Raw genomic sequence first — 27,767 nt, forward strand, 5'->3', positions numbered from 1 at the left:
AAATGGCTAGTGAACAAGTAAACAAGCAGCTGGTAAAGAAAGTTAAACATCTAAAATACATAAATCCATATTTTATTTTGGGAGTAGGTTGAAATAAACGTGAATCTTGAACCATTTGAAACTCCAGTGGGATGTTTGCGATCATGTTAGCCATATGTACTGGCGCTGTAAAGTGTATTGCTGTATATCAAGTAACGCTGAAACAAATAGTTGATTAATACCTTAGTTGATTGACAAAACAATTCGGATAATCTATAAATTGTTTTAAAATAATTTATCAGACGTTCTCTGGTTTCTGCATCTCAAATGTGAGCTACCTTTTTCTGTTTTATATCATTTTGAAACAAATATCTTTGTATTTTGGGCAAAAGAAATAATTGGAAGATGATGAGCTCTGGGAAGTTTTGATAGACATTTTCATTATTTTTGATTAACAATTAATTGAGTCAAAACACAAATCAAGAGACGGTAACACTTTATTATAACCATCCTTTATAAATGGTAAGTTGATAGTTAATTAAACTTAGTTATTAGTTATTTTAGTGTTAAAAAACAATTAAATGATTAATAATGTTTAAAAATTCTTAGTAATGTGGACAATTCTGTTTCTATTTTATCATTAGTTTGTCTAATATGAAATAATTAGTTTATAAATCATATATTGTCTCCTATCAGCTATGATACAATATATAATTTATAAACTAATTATTTCACATTAGTCAAACTAATGATAAAATAACAGAAATAATAGCATTACTAGTAATTAGTAAACATTATTAATTATCATTCTATTCTGTGTTAACACTAAAATAGCTGTTAACTATAGTTAAATTAACTATCAATTTACCATTTATAAATGATGGCTATTATAAACCCAAGAGATTCATAATGAATTATGTAAAACCATATCAAGCTGTATTGCTGTTATATAACCATTATTTAATCAGCGTTTCCCTGTATTTCCATTAGAGGAAACTTGTCTTATTATAAACCTGCTTTCCTGACAGAAAATCTCCCGATTCTTTAATACATCACGCGTCCGCAAGACAGATCACTAATCACTTTGGCAGTTCGAGCTCATTAATCCGTTCACACTCATCAATCAGTTAGCCAGTGGGGTTGTGTTTGTGCTGAATACACAGACAGTCACTCGATGATCCCTTTCCGACAGTGTTGCTCCAGTCTGTTAATCTTCCAAGATATTTGCTCAGATCTGTGGCATAATTACAATACATATGTGCAACGTGCAGTTCCATGAATAGGACTGCATATTCGTGCCAGCTCTTTATCCAGTTTGTCCATATTGTGGACACATGCACACACGATCAATAAACAGTAATTATGGCAGATGTTTAGAGAGGGATGGGCAACAAAGGAGGGTAGCAGGAAGCAAAAAAGATAATACAGAGAGAAGGACCATAAGGTGAAGGAAAAGCAATATCAATTTACTTTCACGTACCTTTGGTCAGCTCATTCCTCTCATCATAGCTGGCGGCTTTACGGCACTCCACCTGAAAGTTGCTGGGACAACTAATAGACCTTAATGTGTGTGTGTGGTTGTTAAAGAGGTTTGCTTTCCCAGCCAGCAGGAAGCCTGTGGCCCCCAGAGGAGAGACGTTGGGTCACACACAGCTAATTAAACTGACTCAAGCTAATGCTAAAAGCTCTCCAGTGGGAGTTGCACATCTGAGCTGTTTCCCGGTATTTGCCACCTGTATTAAAAGGATTTGTACGTAGCGTTTTGATGATCTCAATAAATCATGCAGTTCATTCACCTCATTAGTTGTGAGCCGAGACTACTGCTAGCTTTTATACTGCCCCCTGCACTGCATTTTAAATTGTGCGCCACTACACTGTTAATTCGGCGGGAAAACTGCTTTATGACATATAACGAACAGAAGTACTTCTAGTTCAAACTTCTTGAGAGACGAGACAGTGGGAGTAAATGAACCCAATGGATTGATGGTAGGTAATGGGAGGGAAGACAATTATAGCGGCAGAAAGATTATTTTTGAGTGTGGAAACAATAACCAAAACAAGTGGTTTTGCTCTGAGGTTGCAATCTAGAAAAACCTCCAATGATATTGAATTCAGCACGCAGAAGCCAGACGAACCTGAAAATGTCTGAAAAAGTCCAAAACTGAAACTGAACTTCATGATTCATATGTTTAATATCCTAAATAATACTTGATTTCTGCAACTTCACAGGCTATTTCTTGTCTTAATTCTATTCAGAAACTGACTTAATTGGACTATTATTTCGTTTAAAATTCAACAATGTGATTGGAAACCAACGTTCTTCCATTGTGAAAATCTGCAAAGACCAGTGATAACCCAACAAAGGCCCATGTTGACATCTCTGTATAAGTGAGCACTCGTCAGTCATTTACAATCTGACACCTCCCAAAGAAAAGGCTAATTGAGTTCTTGATGATCAGATTTGTAAGGTTAAAGAAAAGTGGTTTTGATTCAGAAAAGCTACCTGACCTTACCTCTCGATAGATATTGATTTAGTATTCCAGCAGTAACCCACATTTCTTCAAGAAATCAGGCCGTGCTGAGGCAATAAAACTGACTTAATATATTACCCTGAGTGCCTCCACTACTGCATTTCATCATGACCAGCTGAGAGACAGTTTAGATTGTAGGAATATTCTATTTACTTACTTACCTTTGTGTTTCCAACAGTTAACAAAAAGGAAAAAAGAGATTCTTTAAACCAGAATTTCTGTCAGTCAACGTCAGCTTTTCTGCCACTAGAGTGGACAGAGGACGTGTCTGGAAAGGCATGGGCACACACACACTGCTGCATGCACCATGTTAGAGCCTTAAGGGGTGGGGGGCACTATATATGTTAATGTCACTGAAATTGTCTCAAAGTGTGTCAGTACCTGAGAGGCTCACCTGAGTGAAACTTTCAAAAAACGTCTTGTGGAGAATAATAGAGAGGCAAAGTCCCGCCCCTTCCGGTGGACCCCCATGTGATCTAGTTGTTAGAGTTGCAGTTAAAAGTTTGTGTTGAGTTTAGGGGGTGGGGGGTAAAGGGGTTTGAATGTTTACTCCTTTTATTTTCTATTCTCTTGTTCTTTTCCCTCCCTGCTGTTGACACATCAACACGCTCTGCTCTTCTCAGCTTTTCTGTTTTGTTGTTTGTGTTTACATCTTTCTGAATGTGTGAAGCCACCAAAAATAAAGACAAAAAAGGGAGAATGGAAAAGAAGTTAAAAAAAACGCTGTCTACAAAAAGATGCTCCGTGCACGGCATCATTAACTCGTGGCTACTGCTAACAGAGGAGAAGTTGCTCCAACACCTGAAAAATATAAATTAAAATCATTATGATAATCACCTTTCAGTCCCCTGCTCATGTTAAATTACTAAATTAGTCAGCCAGTAAAGATATTTAAAGGAAATAGGAATATTTAGTAATAAATAACCACCCCAACCTTTGGTACAATCAACATATATTATGTTTGTTTATCATTGCTCCTACAGTTTGCAAGTTTCATTCCTCAACAGAGAACACCAACGTTCCCCAACTGATCTTTAAATCATGATAATTTTATAATTGATTGTCCTGTTATTCGTAATTTAGCACACAACTCACAGAACTGATCTCTTTTCAATGCATGCAAGCTCTGCAGAGCACGTCTCGCCTCGTCTTAGGTGAGGAATTGCACTTTTCAGCTAATGGTTGTGTCATTTATTCGCGCCCCGGCACAAACACACACACATTAGTGAGGTGTTAAATGGCATGTTTTCCCCCAGGGATGCTGTTACAGCGGAGAAAATGTCTTTTGCTGTAGTTTAGTCAAGCATGGAAGACCTGCCTGTGTGTCTGTGCTCATTAATCCCCTTCCAATCGGCCATGACATGTTCATTAGCCTGCTGCCCGTTTGCATTGTTAACGCTAGGCCTCAGCCAGAGCTGCAGTATGTGTCACTGTGTGTGTGTGTGTTTATATGCATGTGCGAGCTCTTAATAAGCACGAGTCCAGAGAGAAGACGCCTTTTAGTTGTTAAAGACGAAGCCTAAACCAAACACACAGAGATGAGAAAGATGAGTCCCGGATTAAAGAGCTGCTTAAAGGACAAATAGAAGAAGCTGAAGTTGCCTTTAAACTCATTAAACATTAGATGTCTCACAAAAGAAGACACACGCAAACAAACACAGCATCAGCCTCCCACTTTGAAACACCACAGAGTCTCATTACAGCAGTTCCATCATTCTGGGCTGATTGCTGTTTCATCTCATTTATTTCGGGTCCTTTTTTGTTCGTTGTTAAGCCTGCGGCAAAGTAAACACTACAGGTTCTGTTTCCACTGCGTGAAGCGGTTCAATAATAGTAGGTTTGACGGATTTATTTGTTTTTTACCATAGGTCATCAATGCTTTTTTACAAAGAGGTCATAAGACATACAATTATTTGTAACATGACAATAAAGAAAGAATGATAAAAGCTCCCTTTGCCCCGTCAGGGTGACTCACTGTCGGCATCATACATCATCGTCTTATTCCCCGTTGCCTGTCTGTTCTATTGTGATCTTGTTCGGTTGATGCATTGGTCCTTTAAACATCCCCAGTCTCTGTGGGACGCTGCTGCTATGCTGTTATTCCCCCCGGATTAACTCTCCACATAAAAAAAAAAAGTCGATGTTAGTGCTGCGCCTGTGCTGCATTCTGGTCCTTTGAGGCTGCTGTGTTTGAGACTTTTAGTCGCTGTGCCTCTAATATACTAGATTTCTCCATGTATGGGGATTAATAATGGTGAATCCTGAAACAACACTGTCTTTGATTGACTGATACCAAACTGTGTGTGTGGAAAATGTCTTAGTTTGTCCACTCATTCACAGAGAAAAACACACAGTAGAACAAGTGACCTTGAAGGTAATGTACAGTAGCAATAGGGTTAGCATTTTAGGTTGATTTTGTCTTTTAATAGAAATATAAAGAAATGCCTAATTGCATTCTTGCCAAGATTTAGAGGAGATCGATATCACTCGTGTCTGTACAGTAAATATGAAGCTACAGCCAGCACTCGCTTAGCTCAGCTTAGTATTAAGACTGGAAACAGCTAGCCCGGCTCTGTCCAAAGGTAGCAAAATGCGCTGACCACCACCTCTAAAGCTCACTATTCTTGGCCGAAAGAATAATTGTAAGTATAATTCCCTCTCTATTATCTATATTAACTATTATTGATGTGAAAACAACTGGATTTATTCAAGTTTCTCGCCAAAAACTACATTTTTACAAGATTACATTTGAGCACATCATGATAATATTAGAATTTACCTTCACCTAATCCTCATTTTTCTAAATAGAGCCTGAACGCTTCATAATAGTAAATCAATGGTACCTCCCGTGTTGACATCGGCAGGACGAGAGCTGGTTAACGTTAACTAGCTCTCGTCCTGCCGATTTCAACACTGATTTGTTGTTCGCAATGTAGCATCATCAGGGAAAATATAAGGTGTATCGCCTGGATGTGTCTATAGTGAGTTTACTGCGTCCCAAACACATTGTCCCCGGGACGCCTTTGGTCTCGAGCCCTGACGTTACCTGTGTTACTGTAGAAAAACAAGTACCTTTTTCAGAATTTTGGCATCGACTTGGTATCTGTTGTCATGAAATCCCAAGTTTTCACCTGTTTCCAGTCTTTGGGCTAAGCTTCCATCATTTCTTTTGCTCTTCCCTTCCCTACCTCTTTCCATCCTAAATTCTGCTCTCCGTCTGACCTTCTTCCATTTCTTTATTATTGTGACCATGTCTTTCTGTCCCTTTTTTACACTACTGTACCGGTTTCTTCCCTCCCTTTCTTCTTTCCTCCCTTTATAGCTTCATTCCTTTCTTGCCCAACCTCCATCATCATACCTTTCTTCTGTTCTTTGTTCCTTCCTCTCTACTTTCTTCAGTGATTTTCACTTGTTGTGTCTTCTCCACCTTTTCCACCTACTGTTTTTTTCATTTCTCCCTGTCCAATTCTCTTTTATTTTTCATGCCCTCCTTCCTCTTGTTCAACCTATTTCCCTGCTCCTGTTTTGCTTTTGTTTTTCATCTCAGTTCAGTTCAGTCTATCTGAAGACTCTTCAAAAGCCCAATTTGAGTGCACCGTGCATGGAGGAGAGCTCTTTCTCTCCTCCTCCACTTCCATCTCCTTTCATAACCTCTCCCCTCCTCGTCTCTCTCGTTCTCTCTCAAGGTTCAGTTGTTGTGCCTCGGGTCACACACGACAGTGAAGGTCTCGTGAAGGTTGTCCTGTCATGTGTCTGTCTCTCAACATCCCAGGGTGTCATTTTGCCTTTAAGGTTTTCACTGTATTGATTCACTTTGCCTCCGACTAGTACGCGCACACACACAGAGACACACACTCCAGCAGGGTTTTGACTGCCTGAGCTGTTTGTGAAGCACAGCAGCAGGTTGTTGAGAGCTGCAAATGCCTCATTATGTAAGATGTGTTTACCAGATGCCAGTCTACAGTTTCAGTTGTCCTCTGCCTCGCTTTCTTCTCACACTCCGTCTCACTCTTTCACTCGCTGTAAGCAAAGCAATCATTATGACTCTCTCTTTGTCTGTCCGTCCATATCTCTCTCTCTCTCTCTCTATTTACCTCTGTCCCTCTCTCTCTCTTTTTCATAACTGCACTCAAATTATACATTATATAAACGGTGTTGACATCTACATATTTTATTACATCATACACATGTTCAGGATGAATTAGTCTGAAGTTATGAGTCAATTACATTTAAAAGCTTTCACTCGTAAAACAAATGAAATCGGTCATAAGACAAGAATGGCCAGGAAAAATGAAGAACGGGTAATGAGAATTTATTATAATATAATAAATTCAGCAATATAGATTTAAATGGCACCATAACTTCTCACAGGAAGTGTTTAATTGGCAGCGTTTTTTACAGTTTAGTTGGTGAATTTCAGATCAGACGCCAAAATTCAGCTCCTATGAAACGCCTTCAAAGACCAAAACAATTACTTTTGATGTGTATAATTAAAGTTAGTCACATAAAGGGAAGAGAATAGAACAAAAATGGATAAAACCCACAATACAGTCAGTTACATTAGACAGATGATAGTTTGTATATAAGCACTCCAAAACCAGTATGAAAGTTTTCGTTTCTCTAACTGTTGTCCTGCTCTTTTCTTCCCGTCTTGTGTTCCAGCCCAAGCAGCGCACCTCTCTGTCTTCCTCCCTGGACGTCCAGAGGCCGGTCAACCACAGCTGCGAGCCCAGCGAGGTGAGCTCGTCCCTGGGCTACGCCAGCTTCAGCACCAGCCCCCCCGCCAGCCCTCCGCTCAGCCCCAACCAGGAGGACTCTGCAGGCTCCAACGACGACTGTCAGCTCACAGGTAAGACTCATGAAGCCGCCAGGAGGGAGGGAGGTAGAGCGATTCGTTTTAATAAAGGCCGTCTCTCTGCCTGAAGTGAGAGTGAGAGTCGGCCCTGCTGTAACACGCTCTACCCTGACCTCTCGTCTCTCTTGTGGAGGAGGATCAGCAGAAAACACAAATACCTCCTCAAGGGGAATATCACAATATGAGAACTCTTGATGTCAGGTCTCTTGACTTTGTCTGCTGCGCGGACACCAAGCAAAGCAATTAAAGGCGCGGTGGGCGATCTTGAGAAACGAGCAAGAGCACACTAGATTTTTAAAAATGATCCAGCCAAAAAAAAAAAAACGAGCCCAGTGTTGCCAACTATTTTCCAATGAAAGTAGCTATCAACACTAGCTCCAAAAGTCCCTAAATCTAGAGAGAAAGTCGCCAAGTCGGCAACACTGACAGTCCATCGCTTCAGGCCTCCCTCCAAAGCCACTCCTCCACAATTATCAACATAATACGAACATAAACATATCATAATGAACGTGAAAGGCGAACATGGCTATTGTTAGTACTCAAAGACTTCATGATTGTCGTCTTTCAAGGCTGAGAAGATCCATGCGGTATATTCTTTGGAATATGGTAGTCGTTGTTGAATGTTTTTCAGCCTGGAAACCAAATGAAACTTTAACTCTCTTTGCCCAGGGTCCCAGGAAATTGAAATCATATTTCTACTCCTGTCATACGTGAGACCAGAGCAAAGAGGCAGACACCTTAGAGGCTAACAACAGAGCTTAGCTTATTAATTCAAAAGCGATAGTGTTTTTGAGGATCGATACAGTATCACAAAACATTATATCGCAATACTAGATACTACCATTAAATACAAAATGTAATTATTTTTCAAGTATTGCTTTGAAAAATTGACTTTTCAAAGGTTTTTTGAGGTGAAAACGAGTCTTAACTTGTATATTAGTCTCAAGTGTGTTTTACTGGAAATTAGGATGCAAACAAGCACTTTTGGGGGAAAACTCAACCGGATATCTTAAAAACTAAGCTCCAAGACATCAGCACAAGATGCTCTATTAGTCCTGCTGGGAGTCCCTTTCACTGTCAGACCAGATGAAACGCTTTAAGTTTCATCTAATGACATCCCCCGCTGAGTTCCTCCTCCAAAAGGAATATTCCATGTAATGAATGAGGTGTTTTCTCATAAGAATCTCATAATGAGGGCAGTTGCGTCTTAAGTCTGCACATATGGACATTTCGGTAACTACTTATTTATGTTCACATAATAAAAAAGGAACAAATACTAAATAATGCAAACAGGTTTAGTACTCACATGCTCTTTTTAATGTGATTGTATATTGAACAATTTACGAATGTTTTATCATCATAAACCCTAAAATTTGTTTCTGCCGTTTGCTAACATTTGACGTCCATATGAAAATATCTTTTCTTCGTTTACTACTGATGTGTCTGCACTATATATGGGCAGGTAACAGTGAAAAAATAACGTTTATATTTTGTTGAAATTTAGCGTTTTTCCACGTCACTTGGATACCGTAGAAGCGTCCTAAGGACTCCTCTGTATCCCCGCGCCACACTCGGTTTACTCCCGACCTTCATTTCCTTTGTGTCATTTCCTAGTCCCTCGCTTCATGCGTTACCATAGCGATGAGATCCCTTGTTGTCATGGCGAAGTGGTGGCCTTGGCGATAGTTAGCTGGTGACGTGGTCGTGAATACTTCCTTCTCTCACCTGGGTTTCAGTCCAACTGTCCCTCACACCCGCCGCTATCAGGGAGAGCAGGAAGTCGACCAGGCGGGAGGCAGTTTCTGTGTGTGTGCGTGTGTGTGTGTGTGTGTGTAGGTGTGGTTATGTGTGGCCGTTTCATCCAGGAGCAGTTCAGAGGCCCAGCTAGACTTTGATCTGTGTAGTGCCTCCAACCAAAAACACATCCATTATCAATCCACAGGTGCATGCACACACGCACACACAGACGTGAAACTGAATAAGACATCTTCATCTACTATTCTCATTGAAGCATTGCCATGGCATTTATGTAACAAGAGTGTGTTATTTCCCTCTTGAACCTACATAGTGAGTGTTGGGCCTGACACTGATTTCTGACTGATGTCGTCCAAGGACAAAGACCGAGGAGCAGTTATTGATCACAGTGTTGAAAAGCCCTCGATTTTACTTTCAACAGCTTCATTTATTGTACATCAAAGTACATTTTGGGAATGTTAAATTGTGAATACATAAGAAGATCCTTTAGTACACGGATGCCAGGGATTCAGTACTGAAAATGGCAATTCATAGGACTCACAATTTCTCCTGTATTTTCCTAACATTGTCACAATATGCATTCCAACATGCATTTTGTTTCAATTCCTGCCGTTACTTGGTAACAAACGAGACATTTTTTTCGTGGCCAACACACATAGAGAAAATGTTTATTAACAGGAGCCAAATTAAAACTGTCTGCCTTTTAAATTAAAGACAGATAAATATTTATTGCAGCACCAACTGCCAAGAAATTTGTCGTGCTGTGCAATTAATCGAATTTCAATTACAAGTTGGGCTTCCAACGATTATGAAAACAAGATAATCAACATGAAATGATTATTGTGCTGCATTCTACTTCTCAATGACGCCCTCGTTTTGTCATGTGCTATAAATCCGGATGTATTTCCTCTGTGGAGGTGCACAACGACCGGCTCTAGTTCGGCTTGGAAAGACCCAGGGGGAAGGTGGCGCTTTACAGCACGCCTCGTTCGGACCTCAACGCTTTTTAGTGCTTGCTGCGCCCTCTGTAAATAATCGTCATTAGAATTTTTGCCATAATTCAGCAGACCTACAGAAACAAATCTGTATTTCAGTACTATTTCAATACTGGTCTTGAGTACCCATTCCTAATGATCAGCAGTTCAATTTAATAGCTAAAAGGTGGAAAAGATGCTTTTGACATTTTTAAATGTTGCTTAAAACATCGCTGCGCTGTGAGCTCCCGGATACATTCAACCTGTTAACCCTGCATTGATTGGACAGCCAGCTGATGGGTATATTTACAATTTTGCAAAGTACTTCTTCTTCTTCATTGTAGGTTGAAAGTAGGGGTGTCACGATATACCGTTATTGATAACAGTGATATTTTTAAAATGAAATATTGATATCATGTTAATAATACACATATAATAATAATAATATCGTGTAAATAATCCAACGTCTCTTAAATAATTTTATACATAAAGTTATGGTTACAGACTCTCTCTCCACCTCCCTACATTCGTATTTTGAGTATAATTTATTTGCAAAAAAAAGAGACAAAATGCACAATAAACAAAGTTTAGGATGAATTTGACTTTTTCAAATTTTCTATAGCTTTCGCAATATTATCATTATCCTGAATTCTTTTGGCCACGATAATCTTGTAATGAAAATATGATATTCTGACAACCCTAGTTGAAAGCGTGAAATGTGACCAGCCTTTCCTTGGATTTGCTTCAATTTAACCCAAAACACTTTACTTGTATATTATTATTTGCAACATTTGAAAAGTCTGCTATGCTGCAACTTGAGGCGCTGAAGGGAAGATTATCTGCTCTCATCTTCTCTGTTGATTTTGAGTAGAAAACAGTTTGAATCTCTGTCGAATGATTTCAACGAACAGTTTTTGCCAAAACGCGTAAAAAGTACATTTACATCAAGAAATTATAAAGCACTCATAAATAATAATATGTACATCTATTTATTTCTCTCACGCTTGCTCTCCCTGACTGAAGCTCCACTACCAGGAATAGATTGGCACCCATTTATTTTTCCATTTAATTTGTTTCTCTATTTTTCCCCTCCTCCTCCTCCTCCTTCTACTGCTACTCTGCTCATCCCTACTGCTCTCTCTTCTTATTAGCTTTATAAGGCCTATTGTGGGGTTGCCATGGTAACAAGTGGCTTACAGAGAGAGAGAGAGAGAGAGAGAGAGAGAGAGAGAGAGAGGATGAGAGAAAGAGGGAGTGTATATATGTATGTGGGTACAGAAGGCAAAGAGTAACAGAATTCAAAGGATGCCAGTGAAAAAGAGAGTGGGTGAGGGAGGGAGAGAGAATGAGAGGGGGGGTGATGATGATGAACGAAAAATCAGGAAAAAATGGAGAGAATGAAATGTGAGATTTCAGGGGGGGTTGGATTGAGAAATGAGGACAAAAAGCTGAAGGGAACACTTTTTTTTTTTGCCTGCACACCATAAAAGGTCTTTCCTTCCTTCCTCTCAACATTCGTCTCTCTTTTTCCTAAAAACCCTGAACCGCTCTCCGACACCAACCTAACATTTACACAATAAATCTCCGGCCCTGCAGCAGAGTATGCAGGTGTCAGCCACCTGCGTGGGCAGTTGGATAAAAAGGAGGCCTATTTATAACCTGATCCATCACTGGTGCTGCTGTTGATGCTACGGCGCTACTCTTTACGTAATGTTGGACATTGCAGGAGAAGAGATATTCCCTCAGTGCCCTCGGTGCAGAGTGCCAAGTGCACTGCGGTGTTATGCAAAAGCGGTGCAAACTGTAGACGCAGTCGTCCTCCATGAATTATGCAGTGGCCCCCTGCGACAAGTCGGTAACAAGCTGGCACAAATCTGCAGGTCTGTATTTATTCATCTGGACTGAAACACTTCATAGCTTCTTATACACAGCACCTTATAACCACATGGGTTTCATTCTCATGTTTTTGTCTAATGATGACATTTTAAGCTGCACTAATCATATTTTTATATAAGCAACGGGTCAGTTGACTGCATGTAATGTGACGGCGGTTATCGCCTTACTCCCGTAGCTTTTTTTTGCTTCTTTAGGCTCTTTTGTTTTGATCTGTTATTCCCATATGTTTTCTGACATATAAACCAGTTTCCAGACGCTTGCTTGTAAATGACTATAAGAAAATGACATTTTCCAGAGGTGTGTTGATCAGTTGTGAAAAGCAGCCTTCTGTAAAAACATGACATCGTACTCTCTTCATAATGCAAACGGCCCCAAAGGGGCTGAGTGATCGATGAGCTCTTACAGTTAATGAGCTGTAAATGGCAAAGCGATCAACCGCTCTGTGTATGAGTCTGTGTGTGTGTGTGTGTGTGTTGAGTGCGGCGCTGCCTGTGTGTTTACTTGAAAGAGTGAAGTTCATTAAACCTCCGGTGCTTGATTCAGCCCTTTGTTCTCAAATATCACACGCTCCACTTGTACCTTGACATCAACTCACAACTGCAAGCACACTCTTCTGCACAAACACACAGTGGGCCTGTCAGCCCGCTGCGCTTGATCATTAAGTCATACTCAAAGTCAGCAGCGCCTTTGTTTGCAGCAATAATGGGATGCACACACACACACACACACACACACACACACACACTCACGGCTTGATTTTCCATCTATTTGACACCTTAGCTCTGTCCTTTGCTTCAATCACATTTGAAGCCATTTCCTTTGTATGTGTCCGTACCATAGACGGTATATAAAAAGTGGACGTGTAGTCTCCATGACGTCACCCATCGGTTTGTGGACTGCCGTTTTGAAGCCTCAAGCTTCAGTTTGGTTCTTTGGCCGTCGTCATCTTGTTTATTTTCGTGGGACCAGAAGTGACACGAGAGGGTGGAGCTAGTACAACCGAACCGAACGCTGAATAGGCGACCAAAATGTTATAACTAACTTTCATGAGCCTGAAACACGCTGTGAAAGGGGTTAAAGTTGTAAGGTAAAAAAACACAGACAACTCTCAGACCGGACAACGCCGTGATAGCGACCTGTCAATCACAAGGTAGCCACGCCCTAAAACATACCCTGCTTTATGGTCTGTTTGACTCTAAATGGGACCATAATTTACTAAATGAACATCATGCTGTATTGAAGAAGACTTGAAACTAGCGACTGAGTCCATAAACTCATGTCTACAATGTTTACTGCGTTAATAAATCAAGTTAGAAGTAGGCTCATTTTCTCATAGACTTCTATACAATCAGATTTCTTCTTGCAACCAGAGGAGTCGCCCCCTGCTGGCTATTAGAGAGAATGAAAGTTTAAGGCACTTTGGCTTCACTTCTCAGACCTGGAGTTTGCTCACTTCTCCGTGCCAGCATAGCATGAAAGCTTAATGAAATAAACTGATATTGTCCATTTACATATTTAATTAGAATCATAGCTTAACAGAAACAAACGTGCACATATTATTTCTTTCCTCCCACATTTTTTGCATGAAGCAGAAAGGCAGCAGCTCTGTCTGTAGATTTGCTCTCCTCTTACATAAAATGATAGGAACTTTCCCCCAGTTCAACCTGTTCTACCCGGGCTGAATGTGCTGAATGTGTGCCCCCCCCCCGTGTCGTGTGGAAATTATAGCTCTTCTCTCTGCACTTTTTCACTCGAGGATGAAAGTGGGTTAAGTCAAATTTCAGAGGTGGAAGGAGGAAACGGGTAGCAAAAAATCTAGCCATTTTCTTGCATATGCGGTTTTGTTTCTGTGTGTATATATTTGACTGAAAGCTTAGGCTGGTTTTATCCTATACATGCACACTTACATTGAGTTTAATAGGTACACCTGTACAATCTTTTGTAGTTCAATAGAAAGCTTTGCAATATGCCCTATCTTTGTGAAGCTTCTAAGAGCGCTTTCACAAGCCAATATTTAGTCAGTTTTAATCAAACTCTGGCACGGTTCGTTTGGGCAATTGTGAACGCAGTAAACAACAAAAAGTTTACAAGTGAACCAAAACACAGGCTGCTTGTGCGGGCATTTTTTGAGATGGACACAGGTAAACGACAGGTTAATATGAGTTGGAGAGGACTGACTTTTGTCTGATGTTTGCTTTACATCTGGGCCGAAGAGAGCATACAGAATATGCGAAATAAAGTTTGCAAAGATAGTGACATTTATGTCATAGCAGATAAACTGAAGGAGAAGGGATTCGTGCTCACAGTAGATCAGTGCCGAGTCAAAGTGAAAACACTTTCGACAGCAAAATTTTCAAAGTCCGCGATTCCCTGCATAGAAGTGACAGCTCTCGAGACGAAAACAATTAATTTGCTCCTTCGTATCCTACATGCCCCTCAGCTAATTATGTTTTTTATTTGGTCTTCACACTGTGAAGCCAAACCAGACTAAATAGAAAACAAACCAAAAGTCAATTTCACTCTGATTCTGACTAGCCAAACGGACTATGCCTTGTGAAAGCGCTCACTCGATTCTAGGTACATTTTCGAGGCCAAAGTCAGTGGTGTCGAGTCATATTGACAAGTGTTTCTAATGTTCTGTCCTCCTCCATGTAAGTACTACAGAGCTGGATCAACACCTCTCTGATACAGAGTGGGTTCAAAGTCTTACACCTTTGCTGGACATCGCTATTCTTTGTAGTAAAATGTCCTCTCCGCCCTCAGAGCTCTTATTAACACCATAGTTTCATTAATGATCACACATTCTGTGTGCTTGTATCATTTAGTTTTCACCACAGGCAACGTGCTAACAAAGAGATCGGAAGGCTTCGTCTGTGGTGTGTGTTTGATTTAATACGTCCGAGACTTTGATTTACGACCATATATCTGCAAAACTAATGACACTCCCACCAGCCTCGGCTGTACTTTCTATTTAGTGCTGATTAGTTCACACTAACATGCTAAACTACGACGGCGAACATGATGAATATAATAAAAGCTCAAGATCAGCATGTTAGCGTTGTCATTGTGAACAGGGTTAGCATTTACCTCAAAGAACTGCTGTGTCTGAGTGCAGCCTCACAGAGCCGCCAGCATGACTGTAGGTGATGGTGAGTCATGTTTGGAAGCCTCTGAACACAAAAGAGTCTCACACAGACGCCACAGACGCGGTTCAAAATAACAAAACAGAGAAACTCATGGGCGAGGACAATATAGGACACAATGAAGTGCAGTATTATAGGGCAGAGACACTTAAAAGCTGCACTTTATTCTTATGCAGTGGTCTGTTTGTCATGGAAATGACTTCAGGACAAAATCGAATGTGTTGCATTTCATAAATATATTACATGTTGTCAATAAAAGCAAAATGCACACATGCAGGAACTCGCACATATTTCATATTACTTTGAGCTGATACAGGGCTGAAATACTGCTGCAAACACGTACAGTACATACATGCATCCCCCACAGTTAATCAGTGGCAACCTCACATCCCATTTAACTCTCTCTGTCCCTCTCCGTCTCACACTTGGAATTTCAATGACGCTAGTGAGAGACTGCCGTCACTCCCGACTTCAGGAGGCTAGAAAAATAGGTTACCGCGGGAGACCAGCCAGTTGCCGTGGCAATATATACTCTGCGCACTCGAAATCAGGAATGAAAGTGTGAAGTCAATATCTACAGACTTGCACGGCGCCTTAAGGCTGGGTTTACATACATACAGGCTATCAGACATGAAATAATGCTCTCAGCAGGGAGTCCCACCTCTCTCTCTCTGGCGTGTTAAAACTGACCTGGTTGCACCTGTTAGTGTAACGCTAGCTCAGGTGTAACAGACCTGACGGCAAGTTTCAGCATGCACAGTGAAAGAAAGATGAATATAGGGCAGGGGTCAGCAACCTGCGGTTCCAGAGCCACATGCGCCTGTGGATTTTTAAATATGGAAATCAATAACTAATAATTTTTTGTTTACATTTTCATTTTTATTTATCATTGTTGTAGGTCTATGGTACGACGGTACAACGGAGTATTAGGGCCACATTGAGGAAAAAAAATAAATCTGAGATTTTGAGAATAAATTCATAATATTACGAGAATAAAGTCAGAGGTTTAAGAGAAAAAAATCGTAGTATTATGAGAAAGTCATAATATTAAAAAAGTAGTAATTTTACGTGTTATTTTCTTTTTTTCTTGTAAAGTTATGACTTTATTCTCGTAATATTACGACTTTTTTTCTCGGAAAGTTATGACATTCTCGTAATAATACAACTTGTTTCTCATAATATTATGACTTTATTCTGGAAATATCAGATTTTTTCCCCCTCAATGTGGCCCTAATACTCCGTAGTACATTTGCACCCTGGCCCTCACTGCATTAAACTTATATACTATATATTTAGACTATAAACTGTGTTACCTTCATCACAATGCTCAAATGTTTTGCGGCTCCAGACAGATTTTTTTTAATTTTTCTTGCCTAAAATGGCTCTTTTGCTAGTAAAGGTTGCTGACCCGTGATATAGGGAAAACTGTCACTGGATGTTATCGGGTTAAATCTGTAGCCCCTTTACCACACCCAAACACAAGAACCATATCAGAGAAAAAATATTTGAGCACTTTTAATGCTTGCATCTCTAGCCCTTCAAAAACAACTTGTCGTAATTGGAACTCTCTTCCCCTAGTGCTACTTACAGTAGGGGTGCTTTTATGCCTTTAGCTCACGATGATCATTTCCAATAGCACTTGAAGGCAGCCCTTCTACGGCTCTCCCGTGTAATTCATTGAATTTCCTGTTGCCTTAACTCTCTCTCAAATCACCGATCCACGCTTGAAATGATCTCCTGTCATCATGAATCCAAGCAGCGGCCCACCAGAGTCCTGCAGCGGCGTCTTTTATGTGGGTTTGTGAGCATAGCCCAGCACTAACTTAGTGCTAGCTTTGCGCCTGCGGCTCAGGGAGCTGATAGTGATTTATCCAGGCGTTTTGGAACTAGGGTTCAGGCTTAAATCTCTGGGATGACTGACAGCTCAGATATTACTCTGTAGTTTTTAATAACAGTCAGTGCGTCCCCACAAGAGACGGAGAGATGAACACGGCGCTATCAGATGTTTGGATCATCTTCCAGCCCCTCCTGCTACCACACACACACACACAGAGGAAAACACCCCAGTGTCTGAGAGATAGTGTGTGCAGTATTTATAGTGTTTATGCGTCTGTCTGCATTCAAGGGCTCACAGTTCATTTCAGTCATTTATCACAAAAATGAAGAAATGATAAAGGCAAGTTTATCTATAGCACCGTTCAAGGACGAGGCAATTCAAAGTGTTTTACACAGACAGAAAGTCATTAAGAAAATATAGAAAAAGGAACACCAGGCAATATAAAAAAGGCCCAAGTAGGAGTTTAAAAAGTGTAAACAAAATAAAATGGAATATAAAAATGAGCTAAAGTAGAATAAGGCAAATCAACAGTAGATTAGTGCAGCTGCTGTGCAGTGCCAGATATGACTAGTTCCCAAGTTGAACTTAATAAAAATGCAGTGCAAACAGAAAAGTTTTAAGCCTTGATTCAAAAAGAACCGGGAGTTGGAGCAGATCTCGAGATTTCTGACAGTTTGGTCCAGATATGTGGTGCATAAAAATTGAATGTATTCTCCCCGTGAATCATTCAGTGCTTTATAAACCAGCAGTAGTAGTAGAATCAATTATTTGACACAGAGTAAAGATGTGAGAACTGGAGTGATGTGGTCCATTCGTCTGGTCTTAGTGAGTCAGCTGCGGTGTCTGATCGTCTCCTCAGAGAGACCTGTAAAGGCGGCGGTACAGTAGTCGAGCCTTCTGAAGATAAACGTATGGAGAAGTTTTTCTAAATACTGCTGAGACATAAGTTCTCCCTAAGAGGGGAGACGGATGAGGCAAACTTTTGATGCCCTTGCTGGCTGTTTTTTGCCGTCTTCGTTATCAGCAAGGTTGTTGTTACAGTACAGAATGTGCTCGGTTGGGGCGGAGGCAGATGATGTAGCAGTGACTGGGGTATGAATTTATTACCAACATTATTTATTGTGAGGCAGGGGAGACGGGAGAGTGAAGGGAGGAGGAACGAGGAGATTGAGGCGATGATGTTTTGTCTTTGTGTCGCCGAGGCTGCTGTGTGTCAGGGAGGATCATCTTGGCTCCCACTGGGACAAAGATGCAATGAGACAACTTGTCACATCATTTTTTTTTTTGCAGAATATTGTTGTTTTTACTGTTATTTAATAGTATATGTGGCTATCATATTTAATTTTATTTGGAATTTAAACCAGTTCATGACCTTCAATCAGTAGGGGTGTAACGGAAGACAGAAGTCACGGTTTGGTTCATACCTCGGTTTAGGAGTCACGATTCAGTGCGAAAAAAAAAAAAATGCATAAGGAGCTTCAAGCTTCTTATCATTTATTTTGACCAGACAGTCATGCAAGTATCAAAGACAGACTGTATCCTCCTGCTGGGGACTGAGGTAGCATTTTGCCCGCTGGTAACTTAATAAAAAATAATCAACAAACAAAACAAGGAACATTTACTGTATTTCAAACACTTCTATATTACAATGTATACGAACACTGAACAAACACTTTCCCAACGCAACAGGTCACTATAGGCTATAAAACTGAAAAGCATCTTGAAAATACAAAATAAAACTTGTGCGATAGGAGGTGTTTCAATTAGTTCTACATTCAAAGCACCCAAACATTTATCATACCGGTGAGGGGCACATCTGGATGATGCCCTTCGATTGTCCGCCAGCAATATGTGTTTCCATTCGCAACCCCTACAGTGTTGGAGCAATGCAGACACATCATCATTGTCTTGAACACAACTCTGTTCTCAAAAGAAGGAGATTTTGTTTGACGCAGTTCTTCAAAAATGTTGAAGCCTAACTTGTAGTGGACTGTTCTGCTGCTGTGCGATCAAGCCTTACTCCAGTTCCCTCCCATTTAGCCTTATAACCTCCAGCTCCGTATCCCCACTCTTTAATTTCTCTCCCCCCCCCTCCGTCATTCAATCCTTCATTCTGTCACTCTCTTATTTCTCTAGCCACTTTCCCCTCACTCTCATTTGCTTCTGTCTCTCTCTTTCTGCCTGTCATTCACCGCGATACGCTCCCCGCCCGCCCCCTCACTCTCCCTCAGCTCCGCTGCTATTCGTCAAGCCTTCTTCAGCTTTTTTATGCTGTATTGCTACAGTTTACCTCTTATAACTCATTTACCCTTCACCCCATATCTCTGCTGTTTTTCCTCCCTCTCTCTGTTGCCTACCTCTTCTTCATCACGTTCACCTTTTCAACCGCCTTCCCCCTCCCTCTCTCCCTCTTCTTCCTCTGTTTTCTTTCTGTCCATCCTGAACGCTGGGCAAGAAGCCGGTGGTGTTGACCGCTGCAGCAAACACGAGCAATTAAACACATTAGGTTCTTGCAGTGTGTGTGAAGGGAAGGGAAAGGAAAGTGGATTCACCCTTCTCTTATCACGTATATGTATATTTTCTCTTTGCAGATGCATCTCCTCAGCATAATCTGAGAACTGTGTTTACATTTTTTCGCCTCCCACTTCATCTTTTTCTGGATTTAGACACTGTGTGAGGGGCTTCATTTAGACTTTACCACTGTGAAATTAAATCTTATTTCTGTAAAAATGATTGCTTGCAAGGGAAATGGAGAACATTATTTTTGGAGGAGCTTTTACTTTACGGGCCAATATGAGCTGGGTAAAGACCAAAGCTGTGTCTCAATGCAATATAACCTACTAGTTCTAAGCAGTTTTTAAGTATGTTCACAGTGGAAAAGTGACAAATGAAGTAAAAAATCAAAATAGTCAGTATTTGCACTAAAAATCGCTTACGCTATTGTCTCGCAATGCATAAAGGAGATGGAGGAGCCGCTCACAGCTGCAGCGCATTAATACAAATTGGTGGCGAGACAGCTGGAGGAAGAAAACAAACAAAACAAAAGGTATTGAATCTGAGGAAAAACATTTAGCTTTCTCTTTGTGAATTTTAATTAGCAGTGGTGTCCAAATGTCCTTGTTGGATTGCTGTTTGTGCACGTATATACCTCCATCGTGTCATTCTGACACACTGTATAGCACGGGTATAACTAATAATGTCATTAATAAGAATAAGTCATTAATGGGGTCCCTGAATGGAACAGAGCCATCGTTAATTATTATTATTATTCCATATTATTATTATTAAAATGTTCATGTTATTAGTTACACCTATGTTTGTCCTAAAATATTTGCTGTGAAATAGGTTTATGACATCATTCCTTGTTCGTATAAAACGGTAAAGTATATTGATTTCTTCTACTTAAGGGGACAAAATAGGGTAAAAAAAAAGTTAACTAATAGATATCACTATGAAACCTCCCCAGTTGATTACTTACACTAAGACAATTATTTTTTTGGTATTACAAGTTTTCTGAAAATGTATCTTTAAATATGCAAATTAATTATTATCTAATTTAATATTTGCATACATTTCCAGAACAGAAATCTGAACATAAAGCCAGTTTCAAAATGTTTTGTTTCACTTTGTTGTCATATTAGAGTCAAATGTTTTTACAGAGGGAATTTGGGATATCTCTTTTATCACATAAATAAAGCCATTAAAAAAAATCAATTTTCATCATGTTCTTAGGAATAAAATGTTCTATAAATCAGGCTTCTGTAAAAACCTTCAGAATATAGATAGGAATGAAACTGGAAGTCGATTACTTACATAAAGACAATTATTTTTTGTAGTAGAAGTTTTCTGAAATGTTATGTTTAAATATGCATATGAGGCGTTATCTAACGCTAACTTTTGGTGAATTCAGGAGAAATCTACAGACGCAAATAGACAAAAGTAGTAAAAGAAATGTGTGTTTTGGATGTTTTCTTTCCACTAGTCTGAAAGAAGATAAAACAAAAGCAAAATAGCCCCATATCTCCAAATTGACTAGTTCATGAAAAACAATATTTTTGACTGTAGTGTCTCCCTTTAACTTCAAAAACAGTATACTATAGTACATATTGTACACAACCTCATTGATACAATAGTATGGAATTGGGACACAGCGCACATGTATGTATCCAAAATGTTTAGATATAAAGAGTAACGGATGTCCTCTTTCATTAAACTGCACAGTAGAGAGCTGCAGCAAAGGGTTACATGAGTTTTGTCTCACTTCCATAGTAGTACATTGTAGATTGTGTACTATACAGGATCTCCATGTCCTCTAGAGTGATACATTCAAGCGTTTTCTGATCATCATGTGTCTGTGCCTTCTAAATATGTCACAAATAACTGTTGAAAAATAAATCTGTTTTATGACGTGACAAAGCGATGATTAAGGTTTATGTTTAGGCACAATAATTAGTCACAATTACTACAACCACTAGAGGGCTTTGTCACTTGGACGTAAACATATGCCTGTTTTGGGGCACTCATGAAACGAGTGATGCTGTCGTTCTTTTTGGGAGGACACTGTTTATAGTATACTGTTTTTATAATTAGCATACATTTCTTATATAACAGGAATTTATATAATGAATAAAAAATGCAGTTATTATAACTAATTTATTCTCAGATTTTCCTGCAGCTGTCTCATCTGTGATTAATGCAGCTGTGAGCAGCTCATCCAATTCCTACTGCATTGTGCGACAATACTGTAGCATCCAGCAACAGTCCATTAAATAATCCGGCAGATCTAGTATGCATACTGACTGTACTCACTTTTCCAGTGTTAATACACTACATACTTGATAAACCTACTTAGAATTAGTAGTTGTTGCAGTATTGAGACGCAGCTACTACAGTACTGTATATGCATTTATGCATGTATATGCACCACTGGAGACCCCAGTGGAGATGCATTTCAAGAATTTTATTCTATAAATATTTATAGTCTATGGATACTTTGAATAAAAGCTCAATTTCAGATCTATTTCTCTCCCACCCACTCTCTTCTCCTCTGCCTCTGCTCCACTGATAGGTGGGTGGTGGGAGGATGTACACCGCTGAAGGTTTAGCCTCTTTATCAACTCGAGGAAGTGATGATGTCACACACCATTGCATCAGTCAGTCAGTCAGTCAATAATATGAATTGATAAAGCAGTTATCAGTTATAATTAGCATGATAATGAAGACAAAGACAGATGCTGATTGATCTGTACAGGATATTGAGACAGACTCATTTGTTGCTGCGCAAACAACATACATTAGTTTGTGTTTGAGGTGAACACCTCTTATCCAAATGCCAATCAGTTTCTGGGCTGAGCTGCTGCATGCCACAACTTGTGTGTGTGTGTGTTTGCATACTTGTTTCGCAATAAAAAATGCAGGTATGCAGATTGATGCAGCTGCTGTTTCACCGTCCGACTCTTATATGTTTGCTGCATTTTGATAGAAGCAGGGTGATGAGTTACTGTGGATGTGTACAGTACATAGAGTATGATGGTTTGAGCTGATATTGCTTTGGATGCCCAGGTAAGAAACACACATACACTCACACAGAGGACAGTGAGAGAGATGCAGAGTGATCTATAGGTTCAGGAATGGCTGAGTAATGTATTAAAGTAAGGTTACAACACACAGAGGAAGACTGTTGATTGAAACAAGAGCGTTTAATGCCTGAGTTGAGCCAAATTATGCTTCTGCAGTGTGATCCTGCCTGTCATTTGGTTGCCACTAGTCGTCAGTACGTCAATAATTCTCATCAGCTCATTAGGTTTATCTCTCTATCTTTACCTGGAATACATTGTTTCAGAAAACGTAAAAAAAAATCTTCGATCTTTTCTCAAACTTTTACTTTTGCACTTAAGATACATCAGCTCTACGTTTCTGTCTAGACAAACACACACACACCTGCTGATTTGATTGCCGTGTTTATCAGCCGTACACTTTTCCCTCGCTCTCCTGAAGGCCGAACACACTCAGTCACCCAAAAAAAAAAAATACTGTGAGAGATGCCGACACTGGGGCTCTCTGTTGCCATAGCGACCAACAGGCTCACCTGTTGCCAACGGTTCTTCATCCTTAAAAAGAGGAGAAGCGCAGAGAGAGTGATTGCAAAAGAAATGCACGGCAGGGCTGAAACACATACAGAATGAAACATATGATTTTGTCACTGCCTTCATGGTGCAGTCAGAATGTAGGAACTGTTTGTGTTAATCCCACATACCAATATAACATGGCGTTGATTATCTCCAAAAATGCTCCTTGTGTAATTAAAGGAATTATCCATGCACAAAATGACCATTTGTATATCAGTTACTCACCTTGTGTTACCTTGAATTTGTTTTTTGTTTTTTTTAAATCATCCTTTTTTATTGTGTCCTTAAGAAAAATTAATACAATAACTTAAACTATAACAAATAAAGTAATATGTACATATAATAAGAGATAGTAACTATCTATCTCTAAAACAAGGGAGGAGAAAAAATTATAATAATAATTATAAATTAATTAATGAATTAATAAATAAGAAATGTAAAAAATGTAATTATAATAAATTAATATAAAAATAAACAAAGAAATATAAATAAATACAAATAGCTTAATTAATCAAGGGAGGAGAAAAAAGTGTTATAATAATAATTCAAAATAAATAAATATATAAAAAAAAAAATTATAATAAATTTAAAATAAAAAATTAACAAAGAAATAAAAAGAAATAAATAACTTATATTTTTACCTTGAGTTCTTGAAGAAAAACAAAGTTTTCTTCAAGAATTCAAGGTTACACAGGGTGAGTAATTGATATACAAACGTCATTTTGTGGGTAAAGATTTCCTTTAATCTGACCCAAAACGAAACTTATATTTTCCATTGTAAGTCTAACATAATCTATAATTGTGGACTATTGTTTTACCAGTTAATGTACCCTTCTTATTAGCAGTATTTGCACATGCAAACCAAAGACAATTTCTGACTTTTGTACGCAAAAAGTAGACAATGAAGTATTCTCTATTTGTTTCTTTTCTATTCTATTCTACCATTTAAAAGGTAATAACTCACAAACATTGATTCACAGACATATTGTCAATGGTCAGCGCTATTGATCGATGGTCAAATTGTACCAATCACCTAGAAGACAATGCAGGCAAAGCAAGAGAAGTGAATAGCCGAAGACAGAGGTCAACTCATTGCACATTTACGCTGATCTTTTAGCCACTTAGTCCCGATTATGCTGCAAAATGCTGAGGATTAGTCATAACTAAAGAGCTTTCAGCTTGTGTAGGAAATAATGATAATTTCAGTCTCTGTACCGCTAGAGAATGAGTCATTATCTGAGGACTGTTAATGGGTGTTTGGTACTTTTAAACACAGCAGGCCTGTACAGTTAAGGTGCAGTAAAATGGAACATGAAATTACTCTCCATTCAAGGACTAACGTTAATATTGTTCCACTTTCAACCACTTTTATTCTCCCACAATAAGAGGGGCTCGAGCATCTCCTGCTTTAATGGTCATGAATGATTTCAGTTTTTGTTGGATTTTCTCAGAAAGAGCAGCCAAGTGACTGTTTGGTGGACTTATAGTTTCTCTCTCAGCTCACATTATGTAATTGTTTCTTATGGAAATGTGGCTGGATGTGCCGAGGACAGTCATGAGGTGCTAGCTAAAACTGTCTGACAGCTGAGACTCTGTATGTGTGTGTGTGTGTGTGTGTGTGTGTGTGTGTGTGTGTGTGTGTGTGAGGATGTGGCAGACAGTTTTGATTACAAGACTGCATTTATGTGTGTGGACGGGCACTGTTTCTATTCATTCGAGCTTCATTGTGAGCCTGTTGAGAGTGTGTGTGTGTGTGTGTGTGTTTGTGATGCTTATCAGTGCTGAGATTGTTTACATGGCCTCGTACACAACCTTAACACACAGTGACAGGGAACAGAGAGAGAGAGAGAGATCAGGGCTAGACGCACACACTCACACACGGCCTTCTCTTCAGCTATTTATAGGATGCGAACTGACAAGGCAGAATATTACCTTGTATCATAGTTTAATAAGCAAGATGACCTGATCCTGAGAAGCTTCTTGCAGGTTTCAGGTGTGTGTTTGTGTTTGGGCAGATCAGGGAGATGTCATATTTACTGTGCATGACATTAAAGGCCATACCAGCAGTTCTGCCTCATCTAGTCAATTACTAATCATTAGATTAGTGCTTTAAAGTAGTGCTAACTATAGTCAATTACTAACCATTACATTAGTGCTTTAAAGCAGTGATGTTTGGTTAAAGGTTCTCTATACAATATCCAGAGTATTAATATGGTAGCAAACAACTATTTGCTATTTAGAGATATAGAGGAGTAATGTCTACCTGAGCAGAGAAGGAAGTTGCTCTCCCTCCGTGTATGTTGTAAGCAGCTGAGTTAGCCGCATGTGCTTTTCGTACATGTGAGCATGCCCCATGGCTGCTCTGCACAGCTCTCATATAGTGCTTACAGCTGATAACGCCGTCCTGACTTGCGGAAGTGTAGCAGCCATCCTCTGGTTCCCTCCCAGGTTAACACTGTTAGCTCCGTCAGCACTGTTGCCTTTGGTTTCACTCTTAGAGCCATGCGGAGGCAATTTAAATGATCCCAATCTCGCATTTAGCATCTTTAAATTTTAAATGTTTGTTGTTGTTTTTTTTCTTTGGGCCACTTTGGGGCAGTGCTACAAGAATACTGACATTGATCTGTGTGACAAAAAGCAAAATTAGCATTCATTTGAAGTTGTGTTTCTGTCCACTTTGTCCGTTTAAGTCCAATGTTCACTTTCCTTTTAGCTCTGTTTTTGGTCTCCACCAACTCACAAGAGGAATATCTGGCTCTTTAGCAGCTAAACGCTCCACTATGTTCAATAGCTAGTCACTAAGTTTGGCGGTCTGTGATTTGGTGCTGGGCGGGTAGCGTACAATGGAGCTATTTTTGCTGGAAAAGACGCTGATGAGAGCTGTGAGACCGAACCAAAACAATAAAGCTGTGGGCCGTAAAACCAAAACAATGTTCTTCAGTCCTTCTTTGCTTCCTTCCACCTGCCTACCTGCCTTTCTGTCTCTCCTGCTTAGTTTTTACGCCTCAACTAATCATCCTAACTCCATAAATTTGGCATTTAGTTTTAGTCACACTGCGTAAGAGACTTTATTTGTGAAACTATAAATAAATAAGAACAGGGCTGTTCCCCCGAGGAGCCGCGTTACAACCTGAATCTCACTGGAACATAATGTTATTCCTGTGCTACAGTCTCGTATTGAGTCGGAGATTTATCATTATGAGTTTGAGCGCGGCAGCACTGCTCTGGCGAAGTGTAATAAATAGTCATGGTAGAAATAAGAATAAATAATGCACCTCTTATTTAGCATCTTGTAGCATGAGGAGAACATCTTTTAAACATGCAAGACGATCGGCGTGACCTCGGGTGTAACTTTGTTGGCAGATGTGAACACAAGCATACAAACTGACACACACAGACGTGCATCTGCGATCACACAAACACTTATATGCAGAGAATCAAAAGAAGCTTTTAGCGGCTTCTCTTTCACTCCACTGCACACAGACAGTGAGTGGGCATCTGAAAGCATGCCCTCATAAAAGTAAAACCCAGTCAATGGTGTCTGCCCCGATGAGTTCATGCATACATGCACAAGTTCAGACACCCAAACACACAGTTTTGCGCCCAGACAGTGAAGGAGCAGAGGTGTAAAATCCAAGTCAGGAGTTCTTTTATTTTTCCTCAGAGGAGCAAACAGCTTTTCAACAGGGAAGCAGAAGATGTATGGCCTCGTTCTTATCTTCCCATTTGCAGCTTTGGTTGTTTTGCAGTATTTATTTGTTTTTTTTTAGCCCCATTGCTTTCCTCTCTCCGTTCGGTTGTGTACTAAGCATTTTGCGCTACACTTTTAAATATTCCTGTGTGCTTTGTTTGTGTAAATGTCTGATCTCTATCTTGTTTTTCTTGGAGAGTAAATTCATTGTTGTGTATCGTTGTTGTGACAGCAACAATTTTATGCAAATCTCTGTGATTTAATCCTAATCAGTCTGTTGTTGTGTGCCCTCCGTGCAGACGACGGGCCGTACCAGCGAGACCAGCCTCCCCCCTGCTCTTCCTCCACATCCAACGTTCTGTTGGAGGACCGCAGGAAGAGCCACATCCCAGAGGAGTTCGCGGGCCTCCTTCATGGATCTTCCCCGGCTTGTGAAACCCCCGACACACCTTACCACCTTTACAGCCCCAAATCCCGAAAATATGCCTCAACGGACGTCCAGAGCGGCCTGCTGCAGACCCCGGAGTTCAGCATCGTGATCGGAGGCGGACCCACGCAGATCTTCTCCGGGACAGGGAGGGAGTCGTCGCCTCAGAGGACCGCCAACGACCCCCAGAAGCCACAGGTGGTGTACCGGACAATCTTCCACACTAGGGTGAACCAGGACCAGGCACGACCCACGAACTGCGAGCAGGCGGATTCTCCTTGTGGCTGGTCGACGGGGGGCCACCCACCCTCCTACTCCTCGGGTCACAACGGGGAAGTTCCAGAGTTACGGGGGATCCAGACAGGAGGTGTGCCCAAGGGCGGTTCATTGGGTGCTGGCTACGAAGAGAGGGCTTGCACCCTGGGGAGGATGAGGTCCATGCCCCGCAGTGTGTTGGACCTGCAGCTGTCCAAGTCTCTGTCCAAGTCTGATTCCAACCTGGTAGCTGTATCTCCCATACAGGTAAGTTGTTGCTAACATTTTCCATCTTC

General features: G+C 40.2%; 1 protein-coding gene across 7 annotated transcripts in view; it reads left to right on the top strand.

Annotated features, from left to right (window-relative positions):
- The window catches only part of anks1b (ankyrin repeat and sterile alpha motif domain containing 1B), a 250,819-nt gene that overhangs the window by 156,555 nt on the left and 66,497 nt on the right, over nucleotides 1-27,767 (top strand). For all 7 annotated transcript variants that reach the window (XM_037760557.1, XM_037760558.1, XM_037760556.1 and 4 more), the window contains 2 exons: nucleotides 7,173-7,359; nucleotides 27,089-27,738. In XM_037760557.1, the coding sequence (XP_037616485.1) occupies nucleotides 7,173-7,359; nucleotides 27,089-27,738 (837 nt within the window). The remainder of the gene's footprint in view (nucleotides 1-7,172; nucleotides 7,360-27,088; nucleotides 27,739-27,767) is intronic.

Source organism: Sebastes umbrosus, chromosome 23, assembly GCF_015220745.1.
Source record: "Sebastes umbrosus isolate fSebUmb1 chromosome 23, fSebUmb1.pri, whole genome shotgun sequence".
Taxonomy (NCBI): Eukaryota; Metazoa; Chordata; class Actinopteri; order Perciformes; family Sebastidae; genus Sebastes; species Sebastes umbrosus.